The sequence below is a fragment of the Cyprinodon tularosa genome, unplaced genomic scaffold (assembly GCF_016077235.1).
Source record: "Cyprinodon tularosa strain WSP-4 unplaced genomic scaffold, ASM1607723v1 ctg102, whole genome shotgun sequence".
In the NCBI taxonomy this organism is placed as follows: Eukaryota; Metazoa; Chordata; class Actinopteri; order Cyprinodontiformes; family Cyprinodontidae; genus Cyprinodon; species Cyprinodon tularosa.
This window is the reverse complement of record NW_024037805.1, coordinates 1,090,254-1,116,743: the sequence shown is the minus strand read 5'-3', so window position 1 is coordinate 1,116,743 and position 26,490 is coordinate 1,090,254. Positions and strand designations below refer to the sequence as shown.

Below are 26,490 nucleotides of genomic sequence, written 5' to 3'. Positions count from 1 at the left end.
GGGTAAATTCAAATGCATACATGTAGACTCTAAAATGAAAATGCAGCTCCAACTCAGATTTTAACCCTGTAATGCCAAATGTATCATATTTGATACATACGGTTTCTGAAATGTTTTGCATCTGACACCTTTTGCATAATTTAATGGTTAAAACTTTGATCAAAATCCTATTGTACACAATCAGATATACCTGATAACAGCCAGTAGAAGACTACACAAAAAAATAATCTTGACTTATCGCATAGTAATAAATTATTAATATCAAAAAATGTATTTCTGTTTTTTCTTTTTACATATTTTGATAAAAGGGCAAATAAGGAATTCAAACCAAAAAAAAAAAAAAAATTCTCTTTTGTTTTATTCTCGGATCAGGCTTTAAAGGGTTAATACATTGCTCCAACTGGTAAAAACTAAGAGATTACTTAATTTATTAAGTTTATAAGTTAAAAAAAAATTTATTAAATTACCAGTTGGAGCAATTTGATTAAATCGTGGCTGCAATTTCTTTTGGCGTGAGAATAAATCAAAAGTTTGGGAATACTTTGGTGCGGTACTGTAAACAATGAGGAACCGCATTCTGTAGATAAACTTAACATGGAGGAGCTTAAAATACAGGTGCTGGTCATAAAATTAGAATATCATGAAAAAGTAGATTGATTTCAGTAATTCCATTTAAAAAGTGAAACTTGTATATTATATTCATACATTACATACAAACTCATATATTTCAGATGTTTATTTTGTTTAATTTTGATGATTACAAATGACAACAAATGAAAATCTCAAATTCATCATATCAGAAAATTAGAATATTACTGAAGACCAATAAAAACAAAGGATTTATAGAAATGTTGGCCAACTGAAAAGTATGAACATGAAAAGTATGAGCATGTACAGCACTCAGTATTTAGTTGGGCCTCCTTTGGCCTGTATTACTGCAGCAATGCGGCGTGGCATGGAGTCGATCAGTCTGTGGCACTGCTCAGGTGTTATGATAGCCCAGGTTGCTCTAATAGTGGCTTTTAGCTCTTCTGAATTGTTGGGTCTGGTGTATTGCATCTTCTTCTTCACAATACCCCATAGATTTTCTATGGGGTTAAGGTCAGGAGAGTTTGCTGGCCAATTAAGAACAGGGATACCATGGTCCTTCAACCAGGTACTGGTAGCTTTGGCACTGTGTGCAGGTGCCAAGTCCTGTTGGAAAATGAAATCTGCATCTCCAAAAAGTTGGTCAGCTGCAGGAAGCATGAAGTGCTCTAAAACTTCCTGGTATGTGGCTGCGTTGACCCTGGACCTCAGAAAACACAATGGACCAACACCAGCAGATGACATGGCACCCCAAACCATCACTGACTGTGGAAACTTTACACTGGACTTCAAGCAACGTGGATGAAGTGCCTCTCTTCTTTTCCTCCAGACTCTGGGACATTGATTTCCAAAGGAAATGCAAAATTTACTTTCATCAGAGAACATGACTTTGGACCACTCACCAGCAGTCCAGTCCTGTTTCTCTTTAGCCCAGGCAAGACGCTTCTGACGCTGTCTGTGGTTCAAGAGTGGCTTGACACAAGGAATGCGACAGCAGAAACCCATGTCTTTCATACGTCTGTGTGTGGTGGTTCTTGAAGCACTCAATCCAGCTGCAGTCCACTCTTTGTGAATCTCCCCCACATTTTTGAATGGGTTTTGTTTCACAATCCTCTCCAGGGTGCGGTTATCTCTCTTGCTTGTACACTTTTTTCGACCACATCTTTTCCTTCCCTTCGCCTCTCTATTAATGTGCTTGGACACTGAGCTCTGTGAACAGCCAGCCTCTTTAGCGATGACCTTTTGTGTCTTGCCCTCCTTGTGCAAGGTGTCGATGGTCGTCTTTTGGACAACTGTCAAGTCAGCAGTCTTCCCCATGATTGTGTAGCCTATAGAACTAGACTGAAAGACCATTTAAAGGCTTTTGCAGGTGGTTTGAGTTAATTAGCTGATTAGAGTGTGGCACCAGGGGCCATCAATTTTGAACCTTTTCACAATATTCTAATTTTCTGATATGATGAATTTGAGATTTTCATTTGTTGTCATTTGTAATCATCAAAATTAAACAAAATAAACATCTGAAATATATGAGTTTGTATGTAATGTATGAATATAATATACAAGTTTCACTTTTTAAATGGAATTACTGAAATCAATCTACTTTTTCATGATATTCTAATTTTATGACCAGCACCTGTAATTACATAAAAAAACAAAGCAAATTAGTCTTCTGGAAAATGGTTTTCTTTGACAATTGCTGTTTTCTCATAATTCTTTACTACAATGTTTCTATTGTTTTTTTTTTCTTTTTTGTGGGTTGTTTTACTTCCTGATCGAACCACATGAGGTATTTCATTAAGCCCTCTCAGCAGCTGTGGGAATAAAAAATGATGGGCGGATCCTTTTTTTAAGAAATAAATATTAGAGCGATGCTATCTGCTTCTGATCATCTCCTTCTGCTGCCAGACATCATTATGGGCAATACTCTCAGCTTAAAGACTTGTTCTGGCTTGCCTTGGATCAGATGCTGCAGAAATGCACACAGACGGGTAACCGACGAGCGCTAGATCCAAATTCTCTGAAAGCTGTCACATTTGGCTTTAGGAGGAGAATTTGCATGTAAAATATCTGTATAGGAGGTGTTCTAAACACTTGTTATGACAGCCTGGAACTGAACCAACTGGCTGAAGCAGGTTTTGGTCCTGGAGGAGTAACTACCGGTATGTCAAATTAGAATCACTTTAACATTTAAAGCTCTATTAAAATACAGGCAGCCCAGTTCAATGTCTCATAGAGAAAATAAATAATTAAAAAGTATATTTTCATACCAGAAGGCAAATTTTTTCGATTTGCTACCTAAATCTTTGCAGAAAAAAAAAAGAAATAAAACAGAACAGCACCAAAACACACATTAAAAATGTAATTTATTCTAAAGTAGACATCTAATTTTTGCTATAGTTCGTTCTAAAAGGCAACCTCTCATCAACATGTGAAGACACTGAACCCTTGCTGCCGGTTTTATTTGGCAGATGTGGAAAAAAAAATGTGATCTCATTTGTTTTGGGTTTATAAATTAAACCAAAACAGCTTTTGTTGCTATTGCTTTTTTAATAATCCTATCGCCTGTGCAGAGATTTACCAGGAGATCGTGTGAATCCCTGTGAATCACAGCCATGTTAAAGCAGCTGGGTAGAAAGCAAAAACAAAAGTGTTGATGTGTAAATCTTTTTAGATGCACTGTAAGAAAAAAATCCTGCTCAGATGCCATTCCGATGAACCAAGTTATGTTTTTGGAAAGAAGTGTGCGAGTTTCTGTTGAAACTGCTGAAATGAAGTGAAATTCAATCCTAAACGATGCAAAAACTACAGCAGGTAAATCCTAGTGTTCCTCACTCAGATTACAAACTGCTCTTTTTCACCCCAAAATTTGGAATGCTGTGTGAAATGCAGGCAAAGACAAAAAGTCAGATCATCAAAACTGAATAGTTTAAGAGACTTTTTCAACCTTTACTTTGCTCTTTCTCTTCTTTGTTTCTTTTTATTCTATTAAAAAGGGGAGTTTTGGTCTAGTGGTTAGAGCAGTGCACTTATGCTCTGAGATGTACCTGGTTCGATCCCCACAGCCTGCACTCTGGGTTCCTGAGCAAGACCCTTAACCCAACACTGCTCCCCAGGCGCCACACAATGGCAGCTCTTTGCTCCCCAAGGGGATAGACTTTAGACAGATTTTATTTGTAATTTTGTTTACAAAAGTGTAAACAAAAAGAAATTTCATTTGGAAACAGCTCAATGTTCAATTTCATCTTTTTAAAAGTGCAGCCTTGAGAAAAAGTAAAAATGACTGTAAATATACAGTTCTAACATATTTTTATTTTTGATGGATGGGTTAAATGCAGAGATTTAGTTTCTCCATTGTGAAATCAATTAGGTCCAATATCAATTGTTTTTATATAAGTGAAAGACTTCCCTGTTCTTGAATATATGTACAGTTGATCTTCAAAGTTCAATTCAATTCAGTTTATTTCTATAGCGCCAATTCACAACATGTCATCTCAAGGCACTTTACAGTTCACCAGATCATACAGTCAAATTGATTCAAAGTTTTCTATCTAAGGAAAACCAGTTGATTATATCGATTGATTGACTCAAAGGCAACCCCTCACACTAAGCATGCTTGTAGCGACAGTGGAGAGGAAAAACTCCCTTTTAACAGTAAGAAACCTCCAGCAGAACCAGGCTCAGTGTGAGCGGCCATCTGCCGAGGCCGACTGGGGTTCAAGGAGACAGCAGCAGAGATACAAAAAGCAGCTGTAAAAGGCGGCCCCGTCCAGGAAACACACAGCCAGGCAGACGAGCTCCGAGCCAAGTTGATATTCACATGTTACAACTTCATCTTTTGCAAGCTAAAAAATTATCATTAATTGACAAAAAACTGACAAGCAAACATATGTGTTGTTCTAAACTTTCTTAAAGAAATGACTTTTATAAAGCTTTCCAGCAGACAGTTTAAGGTTCTGTATCAAAACTCATTGATATGGATATCAATTAAACATCTAAAATGTGGTATTTTTACATATTTATGGTCAGTAGATGGAATAACGGGTTGTTGGTGTTGCTAACAAATGTCTAAGGTGTAAGATGTCTTTGTCTAAATGCTTTGGAGTTGTGTATAAAAGCAAATCTGCTGGAATACTGTGGGTCTATTAAAGTCAGAGGAATTTTTGTTTGGGTCTTGATCCTAAGATCTGGATCTTTGGAGATGCTACATCTATGAAACTACTTCCTTACAAAAGATATTTTTTTTTTTGCATCCTCTGCTGTAGAAAGGTATATACAAAAAAAAAAAAAAAAAAAAAAACTGGAAATCTACAGTGCCTCCAAACCAGAAACATTGGATCAACAAGTTTTTACTCCTAATAGATTCTCCACAGATTTTAACATAATTTGATCAAACATTGATTCCCTTTCTAATGACATTGATTCTGAGGGGCTGATTTATGTTCATTTCTGATCTCATTTCTGAAATGTAAGTGGTAATCTGATTTTTTTACTGCATGTATTCTTATATAGAGAGTGGGTGGGGCTTATCTTTATATCAGTTTCTTTATAAAAATTGAATGCACAAATTTAAAATGTTAATTGTGTCATTTTAAATAAACATATCTATTAAAAAAAGAATGAACTGGTATCATGTTCACTTTGACCATAATTCCTCTTCCATTTATGTAAGCCCATAGCATGATGCTGCCACGTTTCCTTGACGTGTTGTTGCTCTGTTGATGATAAACAACACAATATAGTATTCTTGTTTTCACTGCAGCACGTGGAAAAGGCTGGACAAGAGCAGGTGTGCTATTACAAACTGCTTATTGTTTGCAAAAGCTGCACTTCCTTTAGGTGGACAGCACCCTTTGTGTCTTCAATGAAAACGTTCAACTAGGCTAAAGTCTGAACAGTAACCTCCTTATGTTAGCTGAAAGGCCAGGAATGCCATCTCTATGCATCATCTGTGGACAATGAGTTCAGACCTTTATAGTAATCCCTGAAATAAAATGAATATTTTTGGTCACAGTGTTACGTGGCATTATCACTTTAAGCATAATAAACAAACATGGATTAAAAAATGATAATAAACTATTTCCTTTGCTGAACAATGAGTCATTCTGACAAGGATCTCTCTTGTCTCCTTAGCATTACCCATCTCCTCCTTGGATCCTGTGCATCTGGTGGAAGGCCAGCCTTACGGTGTGGTTGCCTCCTGTCGGGCCGTAGGTCGTCCCCCCCCTCAGCTGTCGTGGGACACCGACCTGCCAGGCCACTCCAACAACCGCACTAACGATGGTGGGTCAGTGTCCAGCCACTACTCGCTCCACCCGCTGCGCAGCATGAACGGGAAGAAGCTGGACTGCTTGGTGTGGCATCCCGGCCTGCAGAAACCACGCAGGATCTCTAACAACCTGGTGGTGCAGTGTAAGTACAGAACCGATGAAATAGACTCATTCAGATATCTGTTATTATTGTTCTGCAGTGGGATGATCCTGTTATTGAAGAGAAGACAAAGTCAAAACAAGGAAATGAAGGACTTTATTAAAGCCGTTTGTATTAATAGATATCCTCAACCTTTTTAAAGAAATGAGTCATTTTGCAAAATGTTTAGTCATTTCTAAATTTGATCTTAAAGCCTTATATCGCTTTTAAAATACCTAGTATAAAGACGAGAGGGAGGGGCTACTACAAAAATGAATGAATTTTTAGTCTTATCTTGTTTGGTCATTCAAATGTATAGTTGCAGTCAGTATCAGTGGGCATAAGTATGCAGTCTTGTTTAAAACATTTTAATAAACACTTAATTAATTTGTAATAACAAAACTAACACGTCTATATCTTTTTGTGAAATGAGTATTACTGAGGGTCCCAATAATTTTATCTACTCTTTAAAACAGGAAAAACAAAATAACATCACAGTTAACTAAGACAGGTTTATGTTGCTCATCTTAAATCAGTAAAAAGCTTCAAGAAGCAGATAATGTTTAACTGCTGGAACTCTAACAAACAAGGCTATAATAGGATTGTTGTGTATCTTTACAGTAAGTAGTGAATATCAAAGCGCTCTGTTTGGAAACTGCAGCAAAGAATAGTTATGCAAACCTGCTTGTTGTTTTTAGTAACCATCTATTTTTGGGGGACTGTTGACCTAGTGGTTAAAGCAGTGCGCTTGTGCTCTGAGAAGGTTGCAAGTACCCGGTTAGATCCCTGCAGCCTGCACTCTGGGTCCCTGAGCAAGACCCTTAATCCCACACTGCTCCCTGAGCACTGCATAGTGGCAGCCCACTGCTCCCCAAGGGGATGGGTTAAATGCAAAGAGTTAATTTCTGTTTTTTAAGCATAAGAGGAATAATACATTTCTGTCCTACCATTGCAAATGTTAACAGGAGGAGTTTGCTGAACAGTACAGGGAGTCTAACTGGAAGCATTTGCATTATTCAAATGAGACAAAGATGGAGCTCTAGGTGATGTGGTGTAGAGAAAAAGCTGAATAAGGAGGAGCAGCTCATGACAGAAGGCCCGTGATGCTGTGGGCTTGTTTTTCTCCTAAATCTCCCAGAGGCCATTTTGGATTTTATGGTCTCTTCAAGCAGAATATTTTCAATAGGCGTCATCCAGAAAACTGTTGGTTAGTCATCACTCGTCATTCAGCAGGAAAATCAGTCAAAAAAAGAAACCTAATCAACTCCCTTTAGTTAAGGATTGTGCTTTGAATTTATAAAGAATACAGAAGAGTGTCTGTAAAAATGTCATATCAGTAAAATTAGTCAGTAAAACCAACTTTGTTTGATGCTAGAAAATTACTATTAAGATTCCCGAGTTGCTCAGTTTCCATTTCTTGTAATTTGGAAGCAAATCTCTCTACATTAGAAGACTCAGAAAACATTTAAGATTGAAATAATTGGTAGATTAAAAATAAATATTTAGGAAAAATAAACAAGGGATTTTATATTTTTGATTACATTCAGTTCCTTACAATGTAGCCCTTTAGTTTGTGTAGTAGATATTTCCTTAATGATCCAAATGAATGAAAAACTCATAAAACATGAACAAAATCTGCATGGTTTGCAATATGTCATTTTAACCTTATGGATTCCTTTATATTTGCTCGTTCTAACTGGACCTGGACTTTTTTCCATCATCTTTTTTAAATGTGCTAATCTTCACTTCCGATTGTTTGCTTCAAGATGCAATTTTACCTGCTGCTGCACCTTAAATAGAAAGCAGACACATGTATATTATGTTTAAATGACATTTAGATGAGCGATCCAGCTCATAGCTGGATCCCTTAAGGAAGTCTTTCTTTGTAATGAGCAGCCACCGAACTGAATGTTTTCTTCCTGCTTAGAAGATTTTTTCTGGGCTCTATGCCAGCTTTGTTAAGATCTTCCTGTTCCTGGTAAATCTGCCTCTTTCCTCGAATTGTATTAATTCAGATATTCCTGCTGATATAAGTAAATGTTATCAATCAGACTTGGATTAATTTCAGCTGGAAAGCATGGATAGCCTCCATTCGTGACTCTTTCTTTATTTATCAGGCCTCTTTGGGTTTTACACGTTTTCTTTCTTTGTTTATGACATGATTGACTAGTTAAGGTGTGGACTTGACTCATAAACTTGACATCTATGGTGGTTCACACTCTGAATCACTTGGTATAATTTTGAGAAGCTTAAATATATATATTGTTTTTAAAACAAATTTACAGAAGCATTTTTTAAGCAGAAAGGTCTCCATTAATTGCATTTGCAATATAATTGCAATTTAATTAAACAACATTATATTTAACAAGACCAGGAGACCATTTTATTTATTTCCACTTTAGCACGTTAGGTTACAGTAATATGGTTAAGGTTGGTGTGCTGCCACAAAAAAAAGAAAGAGAAACTTCCAGGTAGCACACAGATCTATTCATGCAAGTAGAAAAACGCACGTTTCCAAACAAAGCAACAATGGACTTTGGACAAGCAGGTTTTCAAGATAATCATAAAACTGAAAGCCTGGATTGAAACACCGACATGCTTGTGGTTTGTGCAAAGGAAATTCAAAATAAAAGCAGTGTTACTAGTGTCTCTTGGAGCATTTTCATGCATGCTCATGAGCTTCAGGCCACAAACTGTTGATCAGACATTCTCCTTAAGGTTCTTCAGCTAGAAAGCAGAGCTCAGGGTTGCAGTATGTTCAGGCCATGTAGAAGTAAAGCCTCCCAGAGCATCACACTACCACCGCCGAGTGTTGACTTGTTCTTTTTCTGACCTGCTGCAAATTTTATGCAAACAGAAAACATGCCTTCCAAACACTTCCACTATTGTTTCATCAGTCCACAGACTATTTTTGAGAAACAATTCAGGTTTATAAATGTGAGAAAGGATTTTTCTCTAGCAGCCTTTTTGGCATTGAATCCTCAATCATAAACACTGATCTGGGGAAAGGGAGCCTTAGATGTTGTTCTGGGTTCTTTTGTACCTCCTGGAAGGGTTGTTGGTTGCACCCAGGTGGTAGAATTAGGACTCCTAAGAAGGTTTACTTTTCAAAATTGTCTTTATTTGTGAATAAAGGCTCCAGCTTTGGTAATCTAGAGTCTAAGGCCTTTGAAAGGTCATATTGTTCTGATAAAGTAGGTTCTGAATAAATATTTTTTTTTTTATATAATCCTAAGTTAAGGAGGGAAATTTGGGGCTGTGCTCTAAAATCAATCTTTAAACTTCCAGTTTAACAATCTTAAAACTCACCAGTTTCTTAAATGTTAGTAAATTTAATGGTTATCTTAAATTAATAAAAAACAAAGCAAACAAACATTGCAAGATCCAAAGGGAGAAATCTGTCCGGTCTAAAGGTTTTAAAAATGTGATCCATCCTTTAATCATGTCATGTCTGTTGATTTAGGCAGCCCTTTGTGCTTTTAATATGTGTGTAAGTGTGACTTCTCCACCATTTTAACTTTGTACACTTCTAAATATCCATGGGGTTAGGGTTGATTTTATCATAATATCCTTTTTTAAATATGTTTTGCTGTTGTTTTACATGCCTATTTGTCTTTATTTACATGTGCTTAGAAAAAAAATGGATTTCACTCATTTGCAAAATATGTTTTCTCATAGTTTACTAAAAACATATAATGCTTTATGTTACATTTTATGTATGCTTGTGTGATTGTTTTGTTTCAGACCCCCCAGATCCCATCATCTCCACCCGTACAGACTACTGGTACATTGGACTGACGCAGGCTGAGCTGGTGTGCGAAGGCAGAGGAAACCCTGAACCTCAGAAAGTCACCTGGACATGGTAGCGTCATCATAACATACAAACCACTATTTTAGCTCCGACAATTACACGTTAATCTAGCTCCCTGTGCTACTAAATAGCTCTTTACACGCTGCTGGAATGTGACTAAAAACGCATATAAGCCACCCTCACTAGGATTACACAGAGACACAAAACAACGTGTTTGCAGTTGGGTTAAATGTGGGATCTCCTTTTCTCTTCAATTTTATGTGAAATTCACAAGCAGTGGTGTCGAGTTGCAAAAAGTGAAGTGAGATATTCTTGGAAGGGAGACTGTTTCACATGAGGGATGGAACCAGCGATATGAGGAAGAGCAGGAGACGCATGCTAAGCACTTAATCACAGAGCAGCGCTTTAAATATCACTCTAATGTCTGCTAAAAACACAGGGTCTGTGCTTTAATTAGAGACACTGTAGCAGCCATTACATCTCTGCATCTGCACTCTGTCGTCAAAAGCTGGGTGGAGAATCTTTAAACAGGGGGGCGATCCTCAGATATCAATAAGAATTAAATCAGGAGCCAGATGTGTCCCAGCTTGCTGACCTGCTTTGGAACAATAATCGGATATAAAAATATGATCAATCCTCTTATATTTCAGCGCAGGAAAAGGTCTGCCAAACTCCACCTCTAAAATCTAATCGGATTTGTCTCCAAAAAAACAAACATTGTTTGGGCTGAGGTTGAATGTTAGATTGGAGACTTACAGAGGAGCAGCTGAATCTTGTATATCTTTCTCTGCTTTTAGGTATTAATGTGGAAAAGATGTGCTTTGGTGTCAGATTAGCTCCCAGACATAAAGCTTTCAGTTCTCTATGCTTAGACATAATAGAGGTGGAAACATTACAGACCTTATAGATTTAGATCAATTGTTATTTATTATTCTTAAGCTTGAGGAACCCTACATTTGATCTAATCAAGTATTTCTCTTCAGATTAGAAATTAAGTGTGTCCTGGTAAAGATGTTACTAAAATAAAATTTAGCCTTTTACCCAAATCTGACACTGCAACAAAGTTAACAAAGTTTAAGCAATGGATATAGCGGAGGACGATTTTAGTTACAATGACTATTGAACTGTGTTTGAGGCGAGTTAAGAGACTCAAACTTAGCTCCCGTGTTCTTACTCTTTCGCAGTATCTTACTTAAAGGTATTGTAAAGGATTTTCATGATTTTTTTTAAAAGACCCACCCTCTCCATTTAAAAAAAAAGTACATGTACAACCCTGTACCCGTTCCCGAGAGGAAACGTCTAGCATGCACAAGAAAATTTTTCCTCGTGCATACTCTGTTTAAAAGTTGTGTTCTCATAACTCATACAAGCTTACTGTTCTTGAAGGTCCTACCTTACCCCACTACATAGAGCGGGGACTAGATCGTGGACTTTATAGTGAACTGCGGCTGGCTAGCTCAAGTTGTAAGTCACTTGCCTGCAAACAGGAAGACTGGGTTTGTATCCCAGCTTGGGGGATTGAGCTGGGTGTACCTTAGGCAATACCCTTCATGTTAATGCCTACTTTGGGGAGTGGCGGTCTAGAGGTTAGGGTATTGTGCTTGGAGTTCTGAGGTTCTGAGTTCAAGCCCCCACTCCCACAGACTGCCACTGTGGGTCTCTGAGGGTCTTTGCACAATGGCAGCCCACTGCTCCCCAAGGTACTTGTGACAGTGTAATGACAATAAAACGCTAAAAAATAAAGAACTCACTTAACTTACCATTTAAACAGATGACCACTGCTTTTTGCTAACTGTTGGTCACGTAACTCGTGCTCCACTGTGTGGTGCCTGCACCATCTTTGTTATTAGTCGCTGTGACAGCATATCCCATAATGCTTTGCGAGGAGAGCTCTCCGCGGAAAGCATTCCGGAATATATCTGCCTCTTCTGAGGCCTTTCTTTTCTTCTCATACACTTCGTAGATACATTTTTTCTCTTACGACCCTCGGTCACTTTCAAAAAACCGTGGTGAGAAAGTTTGAGCTTCAATGACTGTCTGAAACCGTAGCTCACCACACATATACGCCTGAAAGTGCGCATGCAAGAAAAAGATTGCTAAAGGGACGAGCACGTAGTATGGCCTTACGTAAACATGTCAACAGAATGATTGACAATTAGGAGGACCACTTAGATGATCCACCCGGAAATAAAAGATCATCCTCTATACCTTTAGTTACTTAAAAAGATTTTCTGTACACCATTAACTCTTTTTTTTTTTTACTGAAAGTGACAGACATTTTAGGATATCCTTCATAAAGGTATAAAAATGTAGATGTACTATAGGTGATATTCATGTTCTCCCCTTCAGGAGAACGTTTGTGTCCTTTTGGCTGCTTCCATATTCAGGTCATGACTAGTTGCTTATTACTTGAAGTTTTTATGTTGGATTCCCTTCATGGGATTCATAACCCAGGTCCCCGGCATGAAAGTCAAAGACTAAAAACCACTAGTTCCAGGATATAACACTAGGTTCAGAAGATTTGATAAAACTTAAATGTATTATGCAAAAATACTTTTTAAGACCCTATATTTAGATCAATAAATTTAGTAATGTTTGCAGAAACCCTGATATTTTGTCATAATTCTCTGTAAAGTAGCAGCCATTCAAAATGTCCTCACTTTCCTTGACTTGTCCCCTACAATTCCTTTTTAAACGTCAATCTTTGTACTAAAATATTCTTTCTGTCATGATTTGTGGACATTAAGATCTAAAGAGAAGTGTTATCACCTGGTCAGACCCTGTAATTCAGTGAAAGGGTGGAGTCAGAGTGAAAAAATGCACTCCAAGGGGAAGGCTTGGAAGTTGTAGGGGATTCTGCTGGGAGTTGCAGGGAAGTGGGCTGCCATTCTGCTGGTGTTTGACCGGGAGGAGCCATTTTGAATGGCTGTTACTGTAAGCTTGCTATAAAAGGGCTTTGCTGCTCAGTGCAAACTTGGCTACCTTAATAAAGCTACTATATCTCTAACTGAGGCTCAACACCCCAATTAGATTTAACTTTATAATTTTCTCCATAGGTTTGAACAACACATACAGCGACAGTCTTTTAATAAATTTGTGTTTTAGCTAAGGATTTAGCTAATGCTAGCATGTTGGCTCTCTGTTCTCACGACAGATCCAGATGATTACATATCTATACAACTTAAAGGAAAAGTTTTTCTGCTTTACATAGATGGAAATCTATTTTTGAATACTAAATGTTATGCTGGTGACATTCTATACACACAGATCTATGGTCAGTGCCATAGGCTAGCTCTTTCACTGTAAACTTAGTAGAAACAACTTTTATTTCAGTTTATTTCAGATCAACATATGATGCTTTGATATGTAGCACAGTTTTGTAAGCCGCACAGACAAAAAAAGGTGCCATTTTCTAGTTTTTTTTTAACTACAAAAAAATATCCCAGTTTTTTTGTTTTGTTTTTCTCGGAACAACGTTCCCACATAATAATAAAGTTTTTGGGTACATTAAGTAATCATAATTTTCAGTGTCAGGTTTATTTCACATATGGTGCTGAGATTTTTTTTAAAGGAGAAAAAACATTTGGCTCAATCTTCTAGCTTTTATCTACATAGAGATTTCAGGTTCCTTATGTCGCTCCCTCCAAACAACAAATCAGGATTTATTTGAGGTTTTTCTTCTTTTTCTAATTGCCTCTGCCTGGTTGCCAAAGTCCTATTTTTATGATTATTAGGCTGTATTTTGTTAAGAAACCAAAATAACTGTTTATCAAGTCCAAGCTTCCTAAAATGTTTTACATTCGCATTCACATACTGATAGTGGGATGCTACAGTGTAGCCACAGCTGCACTGGGGCAGAATGACAGGCGGATCCATGACCACCAAAAACAGGCAAGGCGAGTGAAATGTATTTGCCCAAGGACAGATTGATGGAGGACTTAAACTGGCAACCCACCGGTTATAGAATGAACGCTAACCTGAGCATCCTTTGCCACCTAACTCTTTATGTAAGATTGACGCTGTCTAACTGAGGCCTTTTGTTTAGAGGACGAAGGAAGTCTGTTCATTTCATCAAGCTTTGGTTTAGGAATGAGGAAAATGTCCCCTTTTTAGTCAAACCCTCTTGGATCACAAAAAAATCCTTTAACTAAAGGGTTTGTGATTTTCATATTAAGACATACAACCAGAAAAAAATCTGAGAGTAGGAGAGGTCAAATTGAAGTCCTGATTAGCCATGATTTAAAGACCACATAGAGGAGCTATGTAGGGAAACATTTTAGTAGTGTAGTATAGTATAGTATAGTATAGTATAGTATAGTATAGTATAGTATAGTATAGTATAGTATAGTATAGTATAGTATAGTATAGTATAGTATAGTATAGTATAGTATAGTATAGTATAGTATAGTATAGTATAGTGTACTATAGTGTAGTATAGTATAGTTTAGTATATTGTAGAATAGTGTAGTGTAGTATATTGTGGTATATTGTAGTGTAGTGTAGGGTAGTATAGTATAGTGTAGTATATTGTAGTGTAGTATAGTGTAGTGTAGTGTAGGGTAGTGTAGGGTAGTATAGTGGTCATTGTATTACCTTTACTGAACAAACAGCTTCAGGTATCCTAAGAAATACTTAAAAAACACAACAACTGTTTGAGGCATTTATGGGGCCTTCAGAGGCTTTCATGAAGGAATGTAAAAGAATCTTAAGGGGACAACAAGGAAAATCCAGAGAGACACCGATCCTACAGACCATCAGGACGTATTTTGATAGTAGGAACATCAAATAAATGTCTAAAAACCTGACTTTGATCTATTTTTTTGGATGATAATAGACAATTACCTGATGTAATGTGATGTAATTGTATTTATATTACTATTTTTTTCTTTTTTTTAATGTTTTTATCACTGTTTTTCAAGGCTGCACTTTAAAAGATTAAATTTTCCAGAGTTTTTTTTAACTAAATTTATTTTTGTATACACCCATGTATACAAAATGACAAAATAAATCTGTCTAAGTCTAATGTTTGAAAGAAGAACGTGGAAATTGATTTTGAAATTAGTGTGAAGCATCCAGTTTGCCAATACAGTTTCCCTCTCACTGAAAGACACTTTAGAGAAACACGCTGAGGTCTGGAGAAGAAACCCAGAACTTTAAGGTTTACAATATACTATGAATGACCTATAAAGACATGAATATTTTAAAGGAGAAGTTCGGTTTTTTACACTTTAAGCCCATTTTCTGTAGTGTCCAGGATGAAATCGAATGATCGACACCAAAATTTTGACAATTGGTCCTGTCTCTGCTTTTTGGCTCATTTAGAATCAACCCCTGGCTGCTTTAGAATGGCTTGCATAGAGCATGTCCGATAATGTCCTTAAAACAACCTTAAACGTTCTTTTTTTTAAATATGCTACTCACCGGGTCGTCAGCGCTGTTCAATGACGTTCCAAAAAAAGTTTTGTAAAGAAAAAACGTTCCTGTAGTGTTTTATTTAGCATTTTGTAAATCCCATTGAGTTCTGTTGGAATAGTCAATATTCCGCTGCCACCGGAAACGGAAATGGGGCCTGTTTACACAGTTGTAGTCTTTTCGCTTCACTCTGTGTACTCCGACGTCGAGAATCAAGAATCCACCTTTCGTATTCCATTTTCAGAGTTTTTTAAAGTGTTTAACAGAGACGTTAGCACCTCGACGTCGGAGTACACAGAGTGAAGCGAAAAGACTACAACTGTGTAAACAGGCCCCATTTCCGTTTCCGGTGGCAGCGGAATATTGACTATTCCTACAGAACTCAATGGGATTTACAAAATGCTAAATAAAACACTACAGGAACGTTTTTTCTTTACAAAACTTTTTTTGGAACGTCATTGAACAGCGCTGACGACCCGGTGAGTAGCATATTTTAAAAAAAGAACGTTTAAGGTTGTTTTAAGGACATTATCGGACATGCTCTATGCAAGCCATTCTAAAGCAGCCAGGGGGGGATTCTAAATGAGCCAAAAAGCAGAGACAGGACCAATTGTCAAAATTTTGGTGTCGATCATTCGATTTCATCCTGGACACTACAGAAAATGGGCTTAAAGTGTAAAAAACCGAACTTCTCCTTTAAAACCTGACTACACCAAATGTGGAGCGCAGCCGATCATGAAAATCCCAGAGAGTCGACCAACTCAGCGTTCATTAAACATAGGAAAATGTTATTTGATTTCAACCATGTATTTTGACACTATCCTATCCAAACAGCCACACTATAACTATTGGTACAGATAATCCAACCTTTTGACTGCAGTGTTTTATTTAGTGCCTTGAAATTAGTACGACTTATAAACATTTTTTTCATAAGGTTAATTAAAAAAAATATCCAAAACAACATTCTTTAGCTCTTTGCAGAAGAAATGTTTTTCATGTTGTCATGAAGTTTAACTTCTTCATCTCAGTGATGGATATTTACTCCTGTAGATTCTTACATTAGATATTCAGTGTTACCAATTAAACTTGCATGCCTTATTTGAAAGTAAATTTAAAAAAAGGGGCTAAAATCAAGGTGTGATGTAGGATCTTCTTTCTGCAAGGAAACTGTGTTAAACTGTTTCAACAACTAGTCAGTAAAAAAAGCTAAGTACTGGTTTTTAGAAGCATTAGGTCATTTCTAAACCCAGAAATTTCATTGCTTCACTGTTTTTATCCTTATTATGATGCTGCTGCTGTGAATCTTATATGTCCTGTTGTAACGCTCTGTCAACTGTTTGGTTTCACCTGCTGCAGTAACTCTAACCCCGATTGTCCCAATGTGCTGATAATTCACTGTCAAAGATAAAGTAGCTAAAGGTATCTTAGTCCGATCCCCAGATTAGGATCTTTTTTAGCTGCTGATATAACCTCCATGTGTGACTATCAAAAAAAAAAAAAAAAAAAGGTGGTCAGGGAACCTAGGTGGGGCTTTGAGGAACGAAACACGAGCCTGCTCCATTTTTGGGGGATAAAGCGATGGTTAAATAGCTCAACTGAGCAACCTGAACCGTCTCTGTGGACCTGATCAGAAACTGGCGCTCCATTATGTGGCCTGTGATGCCTCTTCAGCTCCACCGTCTCCACTCTGCTTACAGCCACCAATGCATGTGTTTATTTAGCCTGCTTGGATGACTAGGTAGCAGGTTTTGGTTCAGACGCATGTAGTTTCGCTCTATGGTAACTCTACAGTAATCCTTTACTGGAGTTTATTCAGGATGATATCTTCCGTGATGTAAACCAACAGTGTTCGATACTGTTGCTTAACTCAGACAATACTGGAATGCTTGTTTACCCTCTGCCTCCTTTTTCATTTTCCATTTGCCAAAATGGGCCACGCCTTTTTTTTGTTTCAAGTGGTGACTCATGCATTCTCTATGGTTCACCTCTCTTTGACATGAGAATTAACTTGATATGTTTTTGCTCATCCTTAGGAGAGGAGGAGCTCTACCAGATGGTGTGTCCATAGCTGGAGAGAAACTCATTTTTGGACGGGCCATCAGGCTTAATGACAGTGGAGTCTATGAGTGTTCGGTCAGGAATGATGTGGGGTCTGGAAAAACGATGTATACCTTAACAATATCAGGTACCATTTTGGAATCTCTGGTTTTGTATGTATGAAATAAAAAGGAAACAATATTAGATACTGTAGACTTGTATGAGTTTGCTGCCCTCTGGTGCTGAAACTAGTGCTTGAATGTATACTTAGTTGAGCACAGGATAGCAAAGATAAACAAAAAAGTGTTAAAGGAAAAGTCCAGTCAGCAAGAAATAACCAATGGATCATTATCTATAACTCAAACTAATACGTTGGCGGTGATTTAATGAATTTAATGTTAATCAGTAAAAAAATAAAAACATGATGACTTACATCATAGCGCATTGCGAAAAAACACCAGACACAGCACTGGGACTTGATCAATAGCCGATACCGCACCGTGACGTCACAAACCAGTAGGTAGCAGTAGCGTTCTTTGACAAACATGGATTTCTCCGGTAAAGCACATTCACATGAAAATTACTCTGAATTAAAAATACTTATTTATTGAAAAGCATGTAATAATTTCATATTTAAAGTACTTTCAGAGGTTTGAATTCTGAATATGAGCGGACTTTTCCTTTAAATGTTTTTCCACCTTTATTGATACAATCAAATTCAGACAAGAGAAGTTTGTTTTAAGCAAAAATGCAACTTTAACATCTTTTTTTTTATAAATGCCATTAAAATGCAATGGGATAGCTCAAGGTTTAGTATTTAAGAAGGTGGTTTCCAAGTTATATTTAAAACAAAATAAAGTTATGGCATGCATGTGTATTTATTATTAATTTTTTTTATAGAATATCAGTCAATAAAATCCAGTTCAATGAATTGTCTTCAGACTTCAAATACATAGCACCTACATTTTATTCACAATGTAATAAAGGGTCGCAAAATTTTTGGTTGATTAGACTTTTTTTTATATTCCCTGCTGCAATTTTTTTCACTAATTGAAATGTCTTTAAATACATATAAACATGAATTCAACGCACTGTAGTAAACAGATTAATGGAGGCAGAAGATGTCTTTCAGTCATCAATGCCAGTGCCGGTTCTGGACCAAATGTACCAGGGGGCCAGGAGGGGGCCATAGTGTTTTCATGGGGGCAAAGAAAAGCATGACTTTATTAAAAGAGCTGCATGAAATGAAATTTCTATTCAAATAGGTTTAATAAAAATTATATGTCTTATTAGGTCAATATAAAGTCATAATCTTGGAATTTTAAGTTAAAATTACAGTTTTCTGTAAAATCTGAATCAGAACTCAAGAAGAACTCATAAATTCAGCTGTAAAAGTTAGAGCAATTTGCAGATGAAAACTGGGATCCTATTTCAATGCCACTGAATCTATCACCTCATTGTTTTTAAATAATTAGTAAAACTGAATTTGTAAAGGGAAAAAAAATGAAATAGATCCAAAGGACCTATCAGTAACCATGTCTGTTCAGCGCATATCATCATTAGAATTTCTTTGAGTATTATGTCTCCAGCACAGGGGCCTTAACAGGGGTCAGGACATGTTCTACAGGGGAACTGGCCCCCGTTGGCCCCTGTCCAGAACCGCCCATGATCAATGCACACATTCAGCGACACACAGGAGCTCTTTCAAGCTGGGCACCGTTTCATTCACAACACCTGTCCCATCAACCAGGAATCAGAATCAGAAACACTTTAATAATCCCAGGGAGAAATTACTTTCCTTACATTACTCCATCTGTAATAGAGTGACTATAGGACCAGATTGATATAACACAATTTCATACTATATATAATTAGGGGGTCCCTGCTCCATCTCACCATCAGTTTTGGGGGTCCTTGGCCTGGGAAACGTTGAAAACTCCTGTAATAGATGTAAATGTAATATATTTAACAGGTAATATTACTTTTGGCACTTTAGCCAAGTTAATTCGATATTTATATATCTAAATAACATCAGATGCAATAATCAGGAATCAGTCCTTAGAGTTTCCATAGCAACTGACAACAATATCCTCAGCATAGAGATTGTGATACCATCAGCAGCACTCAGTCTTAGAGAGACCATGTAAAGCCTCGAAGCCTTGAAGCATATCCTTAGTGACATCAGGTAATGATTAGCGGCAAAATATGTTATAATCTACTGAGTCAAATGCTTTTTATTAGCCTGTAACAAGTGCGGTATGTTTTAAAGAACAGAAAAAGGATTAAACTTCATCGGGTGCACTTATAGTTCAATGTTGGTCCCTTAAACCAGTCTGATGAGGAGGTGGAATACAGTAGCACATGTTTTTTCTTCTGTTGGTCATTTCCAAGCTTCTTAAGCTCTGACGTAGAGTTTTAAAGGTGAAGCAATAGTTATTTAGATATAAGGGTTTGTTTTTTTATTGAATAGGAGGCTTGAAAATATTTGACACTGGTTTGCCTAAAATAAATGTGCTTTTAAAAGGGAGATTAATCAGCAGCCTGTAAATTTCCTCTCTTAGAGAGACCTAGAGGAAAACTCGATTTGAACGAGCCTGGGGACAACCTGCTGCTGATCATTATCGGTACTACAGCCGGAGTTTTGGTCCTGGTGCTGGTCACAGCGGTCCTGGTCGTCCGATGGCATCATGGAAGGAAAACCAAAATGCTGAAGATGGAGCTTCGGGAAACCAGGTGAGCTGTACCTGCTTTCCTCTTGCAGAGTGATGCAAAATGCTTTAAAGCACTTAACCTTTTCTATAACTCTGCATTTTCAGTCAAACTTTTTGTGTTTTATTAAATAGTCTAAGTTTGCTGCTTGTGTTTTCTTGTTTTTTGTTTTTCCACACAGGGATGAAATCGATACGCTTTCAAGACAGGCCTCCTTCAGGAGACTCAACTCTGCAAGCTCAGTTTCCCGAATGCAGGTACAAACACGCGTATGATACCTTTCTCAGTGAGATCAGTAACCCCGGTTACCGGAGACAAAGATCAGGTCGGCATACAGGTCCTGTTAGGGTGGAGCTGGCAGGCTGTCGTCAGCAGCTGCCACGGAGGCCAATGATTACACGTTACTGCAGCTTCAAACAAAGGGACACACAGCTATGACGGAAAGCTGTTATTAATAGAACCCTAAAGGAACTCAGTTCATTTTTAGGATTTTTACTAAATGTTTCGTTTCATATATACTAAATGTATTTTCTCCATATTTCCAGCCTGAGGATTACGCTCTGCTCAGAGTGGACAGCCGTACTAAATACAGCCAAATGTCTCTGGTGAGTTTCAAAACATCCTGAATCAGTGAAAAAAGATTAAAGATATTAAATTGTGCCCCTTAAAGGATGACAAGAATTATGTCAAGAACTCAGAATATTTATTAAGTTTCCAAAGGGTGAAGTTACATAATAATCCACACAGAACATAATAGAAAATAACATTTAATGAAATGCATCAACTTTAGCAGGCGGATGCATACAGATGATAGAGTTTTAGAGTAGATTTCAAAAAGAAGAGAAACTCATTTTAGGGCAGTTTGATTTTGAGAAAAGTCACTAATATTTTTGTTTATTTTCACAGAAAAAGAATAAAGAAAATCTAAAATAGCTCATATTTTTTTCCCCCTTTTTATTGTATTGAGGATTCCAGCTCACAATAGTTTTATTTTCTGAGTTAAAAAGTGTGAAAGAAAGCAGCCTAAAGCTGTTAAGCAGTGAGGAGATAACCTACTGAACAACAAACTCTGATGTTACTACGATGCATGATGGCCACCAAGAAGAAAGTAGTGACATCACAGCAGTGGTGGACGAAGTACTCAGCTATAGTACTTGAGTAAATGTATTGATACTCACAGTCAAATCTTACTCAACTCTAAGTAAAAGTTGCTCAGTCAAACATCTACTCAGTATTGAAGTACTCACTTTTGAAAATACTTAATAGTTCAAAAGCACATGCATTTAAAAGTATTTCAGAATTAAAAAATACAAATGAACTTTTCTAATATCAGTACGTTTCTGAGTAATTTACAGGAACCTGTAACTTTCAGAAACCACCTGATATATTGATACGTAGAACCTCTGCTACAGATTCTATACCACCTGTAAAGAACTTCAGCATAAAAATGCCAAAAAAAATGACAGTTATTGTGATAAACATTTTAATGAATATTATACCAGTGTTATTTCATGCATTCTGAGTTATTAGTTGTAAATGCTTTAAAACGGCGACCTGGTGGGTTTTGAGAGGATAAACTACAAATAATAACTGCCCTGAGTTTCTCACATTTGTGGAATGTCATGCAAATCTCTTAAACAGTGGCGTTCTAATTCAGTCCTAAGTGCTGCTATCTGCCATGTTGAAATTACATTAAAAAAATAGAGAAACAGCAATAGCGAAGTACTAAGCTAAGCTGAGCCAAAAGGAACAAGTAAGTAGCAGCTTTCTAGAAATGTAATGGAGTAGAAAGTACTACAATTGACTTTGAAGTCAAATCAAAAAAAGTACTTAACTACAATAATCCAGTAAATTTACTTTGTTTATTTCAACCACTTCATCCAAGGCTTATACATTAATAGTTCATAAGATAAAGATTTAAATTGTGGGATCTAGAAGAAAGGCTGCATGACAACATTAACCTAGAGACCTAGCAAACCAGAACCATACCGTGGGATTTAAAAACACCAGTATATGCCAGAGTGGTGTGCAACTTCTTTCTACTTGATGCAAAAGATCTAAATCGGCATCATTTGGTTGGAATTATTTAAACCTCTTTTGCTTTATAACTATGTGACTAAAAAGCTTTATTTTAGTGCGACATGCAGCAGTTGTCTGCAGCTGGAAGCTTCACTCTCCTCCTCATCAAGTTTTAGGTTTAAACTTCCATACTATAATGTAGCAGTCAAAAAGTTCTGTTATTAAGGCACCAGCTATCACACCACTAAACACTAGCCACAATTATTTACATTGTTTTGGCCAAAATGATAAATCAACTAATTCTGGGTAAACATGCAGAAGAAAATATATTTTTTATTTAATTATTTACTTTGTTTTTTAAGTTTACAGAAGAATCACAATTAAATCATCCCAGTGCAACACATTTACTCTACCCAACAATGCTTTCTATTGAATCGATGGTCCGGCTGTTGAGTTACACTGGAAAAAATTGAAATCTAGATAAGTCATTTTTTCTTAAAATAAGTGCATTTGTTCTTGGATTGAGGAGATAAAAGAGACATTTTGCCAATGGAACAAGATAATTAATACTTAAAATAAGAAAACACAATTGCATTGTCTTATTTCAAGTGCATATAAATTAATTATCTTATTTTAAGAGGAAAAATACTCAATTGGCAAACTATTTCATTTACCTACTCAAATTAAGGGTAAATACACTTAATTTCTAGATCGTTTTTCCAGTGTATCATCCATGGGATGATCTGTGTAAGATCCTTCTATTTTTCATTCTCTTCTTCTTCCTTCCCTCAAAGCAAGTTTTTTCATTGAATAATAATGCTGGGGTAAAAAGTGTTTATAATAAAGAAGCAGTTATCGGAGCATGAGGAGAAACTCATCCTCCACACATATTTTAATTCAAGATAAAAGATCTTCGGAGAAAGTATGAGTTCACACTAAATCATTTAATCTACTAAGCTGCTAAACTGGTTCTAATCTACTTGACATGTTTCTATTTTTTTTTTTGTATCAGAAGCAGTGTTTTGCTTTTATGTAACAGATCTGCTAAAAGCTAAGTCTAATAGTTTTTTTTAGAAAGTTATTTAAATGAGAGAATACAGAGTATTATTAGAGAACATTAGTGACACTTATCAGGTATACAGTAGTGGTATAAAGCTAGGTTGGGCTGTAAATAACCATTAAACATATCTAAATATTGACTGGTGTTTGGGTTGTTTCTCTAAATTTTATAAAATACATTAAAGTGGGTGTTTTTAACGTGCAAACTGTTGTTAAACTCAAGATTTATGAATGTTTGCAGGACCGCACCGCCCACAGGTGCAGCCAGTCCACTTTGGCTGAGAGGTGGGGACCCGCAGCGGATGTAACGTGGGATGAATGCGGGCGTCCTGTCGTCTGGAACGTTGAAACAGAGAGCATGAGAGTCAGTGAGACGAACAGAGAGAAGGAGCGTAGGAAAAAGGTGGAGTCCAATGTGAAGAGCAGCAACATGTCGCTGGTAGGAGTCACAACTGAGACTTTAGACTGAAATGCAGTTTTGTTTATAGATGGTTTGATAGAGATGAGGTGGAAAGACAATAGCAGACAAAGATGCCTAAACAAATTTCTCCTGATTTTTTTTACACTTGGATGTTTAAAACAAGCTTTCAATTCGATAAAGAAACAATTCAACATGCAGTTTTAAAATAATAATCTAGTTTACAAAATAAAATGTGTCAAAATCAACCTGGCCCTATGTGCAAAACAAAAATATTAAACAGACCAAAATATAAACTCTAAAATTAAACATTTGTAGTTCTAAAACGGTTTGCTAATTTGCTTTGTAGGGCTACAACTAACAATTTAATCTGTCGATTATTTGTTCAATTAATGGATTCATAATTTGAAAGCAAAAGGTTCCTTAAAGAAGACTTTTTTAGAAATTAAACCAAGTGAAAATAAAGATTTTAGTTCTGGATAGAGCATACTGACAGATGCTAAGATTTTCCATCTTAAATGCAAAATATTTATATATTTTTTTACTATTGTGGTATAATTGTTGCTCAAGGTGGGTTGACCTGTTTTAGAGTCTCTATACTCCAGTTAATGATTAATCCATTTCTGAATCAGTTGATGATTATTTCATTAATCAATTAATCAGATTAATTGCTTCAGCCCTAGTGCTTTGGATTGCTGTCCTGCTGCGTCACACGGGGACGCATCAGCTCAACTTTTGTCTTCGGGGTTTACTGCTACAGTGCACAATTTATTATACCAACTATTAAAAAGATCCTAATTAAGGAAAGTAGCCCCAGAGCATAACAGTGTCATGTTATTTTTCCTAAATGCTTTTCAAATTTATGGCATCTCCTCCAAGGTTTTTGTGGATGAGCAACCTTTTACAGCTGCATTTTGTGTCTCTGCTTCTGTCTCCTTGAACCCCAGTCGGCCTCAGCAGATGGCCGCTCACACTGAGTCTGGTTCTGCTGGAGGTTTCTTCCTGTTAAAAGGGAGTTTTTCCTCTCCACTGTCGCTATAAGCATGCTTAGTGTAAGGGATTGCATTCGAGTCAATGAGTCGATGCTATCAATTGTTTTTTACTTGAATAGAAAACTTTGAATCAATTTGACTGTATGATCTGGTTGAATTGTACAGTGTCTTGAGATGATTGGCGCTTTAGAAATAAGTGGTCAGAAGTGGATTTGGTCTCAACATTCCCATGGAGGCCATGTTGTGTTGTTTGTATGGTAAAATCATGAACATATCTGAGGTCTACATCGCTGTAGATGATGATTGTGGTTTAATTTTTTTTTTTTTTTTTTTGTGTTTGCGGCACTAGTGGCTTGTTTTTTTGATGGTAGGCTGACAGGAAAGGGAGAATGAGGCAGGGGGAGAGACATGCGCAAAGGACCACAGGTCATATTCGAACCTGGGTCTAATGTTGGTCATTTTGTGATCCCCTGGATGAGTGATTGATGCAAGTCCGTCAGCAACCCCTAACGAGGCTCCCCACCATTTGATATTTTCCCAATCTGTAGATAATAGTTTTTGCCGTAGTTTGCAGCAGTCCAAAACTCTTTTTTTTTTTCTTTTGTTTTACAGTTTGCAGCTTCATTTACTTGATGGCTTTTTTTCTCACCTGTCTCTGTATTTCTTCAGACTGGGGTACTATTACATATTCCTTTTTAAGATCTTTAAGCCACCTTCATATTGTCAGACAGGTTCTGTTTAAGTGATTTGACTCTACAGATTTTGCAATAATCCGTTTTTGATTGTGACTAGTGAAGCTGAACCAAAAAATGAACTAAAACCTAATGAGGAAACAATGAAAATCAGGAGACATTTAGGAGTAATGACGCAGATATTTCCACCCCCTACTGTATATTTTATTCCTTTTTGTGTTATTTCTTCCAGGATTCTGGTCTCCCTTCATCTCTGGTTCCCCTGAAGAATCAGCAGGATGAAGCTAACGGGTGTAAGGAGCCTGATCTGGGCCACCTGCAGGAAGGTGGCTCCCTACCAGAAGACGACTCGATGCCTGAATCGTCCACAACAGATGGGCAGGAGGATTCTGATGGAAATAGTTCCCAGCACCTTTCGAAGACTCTCAGCAAAATGTTTTATGCCAGAAATGGGGTCCTGAGGCCCATCGAGAGACCCACTGCCATTTTGCTGCAAAGCAACCAATATTACAGACCGCAGATTATCTGAACCTCAGACTTTCTATCATCATTTGAACATGTGGAAAACCTCCTGGCCTTCCTGCACTGACAGACTGTGATTTTTGAATTATCAAGTATTTAACTTTTATGAAACAGAACACTAAAAAGGACAATTGCAGGTGTTTAAGCTCCACAAATTCCCGTCCATCACAGCAAACGGTTGCTTTCTCATTTAGCTTTACCTCTGCCCCCAAACTGCCCATAGAAAGAGGTGATTGCAGTTACATCTGCTTGTTTTAGAGCCTTTTAGTAGCTGGAATACATTATCTTAAGAATGTATTTTTAATAACAATAAGCCTCTGCATTAGTGCTAGGCTTAAATATGGGCAATGTGGCTTCCTGCCCAGGGCAACGTTCTAAAATGGGGAGGCACCGGCACTCCAAAAAAAGAGGGAAAAGAAATAGTTCCGTCCGTTGGACTTCCAGCTGGTTTTCTGTTGCTAATTTGCATGTGAAATAAAAAAATGGGCTACATGTTTTGCACAATGAAGGCCCTGCAGCAAAAAAAGAAAAAAAAAAGGGCTGTTCACTACAAGAGGTTGATAAAAGGGCTTTTTCATTATTCATCAATTTTCCAAGTTTTATATTGAAACTAAGTTAGAAAAAACGAATTTAGTGGATTAATCAAGAGAAATCAGAGATTATTTGAAGTGCAGCTTAGGGATCGCTCTACTGTTGCTCTGCAAAAATATGAAGCATTCCCCTTTTTTATGAGGAATTTGAGAAGCTTCTGAAGGTTTACTTTTGGATAAGTTTTACAAATAATGAAATAATAAACCTTTTAGCAGATCAGCATCAGATTATTAG

At 37.0% G+C, this 26,490-nt stretch overlaps 1 protein-coding gene across 1 annotated transcript in view; it reads left to right on the top strand.

Annotated features, from left to right (window-relative positions):
• nectin4b (nectin cell adhesion molecule 4b) overlaps window positions 1-26,191 on the top strand; it is a 42,818-nt gene extending 16,627 nt beyond the window's left edge. The window contains exons 4-11 of the mRNA XM_038279458.1: window positions 5,719-5,997; window positions 9,739-9,856; window positions 17,251-17,402; window positions 19,816-19,987; window positions 20,145-20,220; window positions 20,509-20,568; window positions 23,283-23,480; window positions 25,376-26,191. Of these exons, the coding sequence (XP_038135386.1) occupies window positions 5,719-5,997; window positions 9,739-9,856; window positions 17,251-17,402; window positions 19,816-19,987; window positions 20,145-20,220; window positions 20,509-20,568; window positions 23,283-23,480; window positions 25,376-25,672 (1,352 nt within the window). The 3' untranslated portion in view covers window positions 25,673-26,191. The remainder of the gene's footprint in view (window positions 1-5,718; window positions 5,998-9,738; window positions 9,857-17,250; window positions 17,403-19,815; window positions 19,988-20,144; window positions 20,221-20,508; window positions 20,569-23,282; window positions 23,481-25,375) is intronic.
• Window positions 26,192-26,490: the final 299 nt, after the last annotated feature.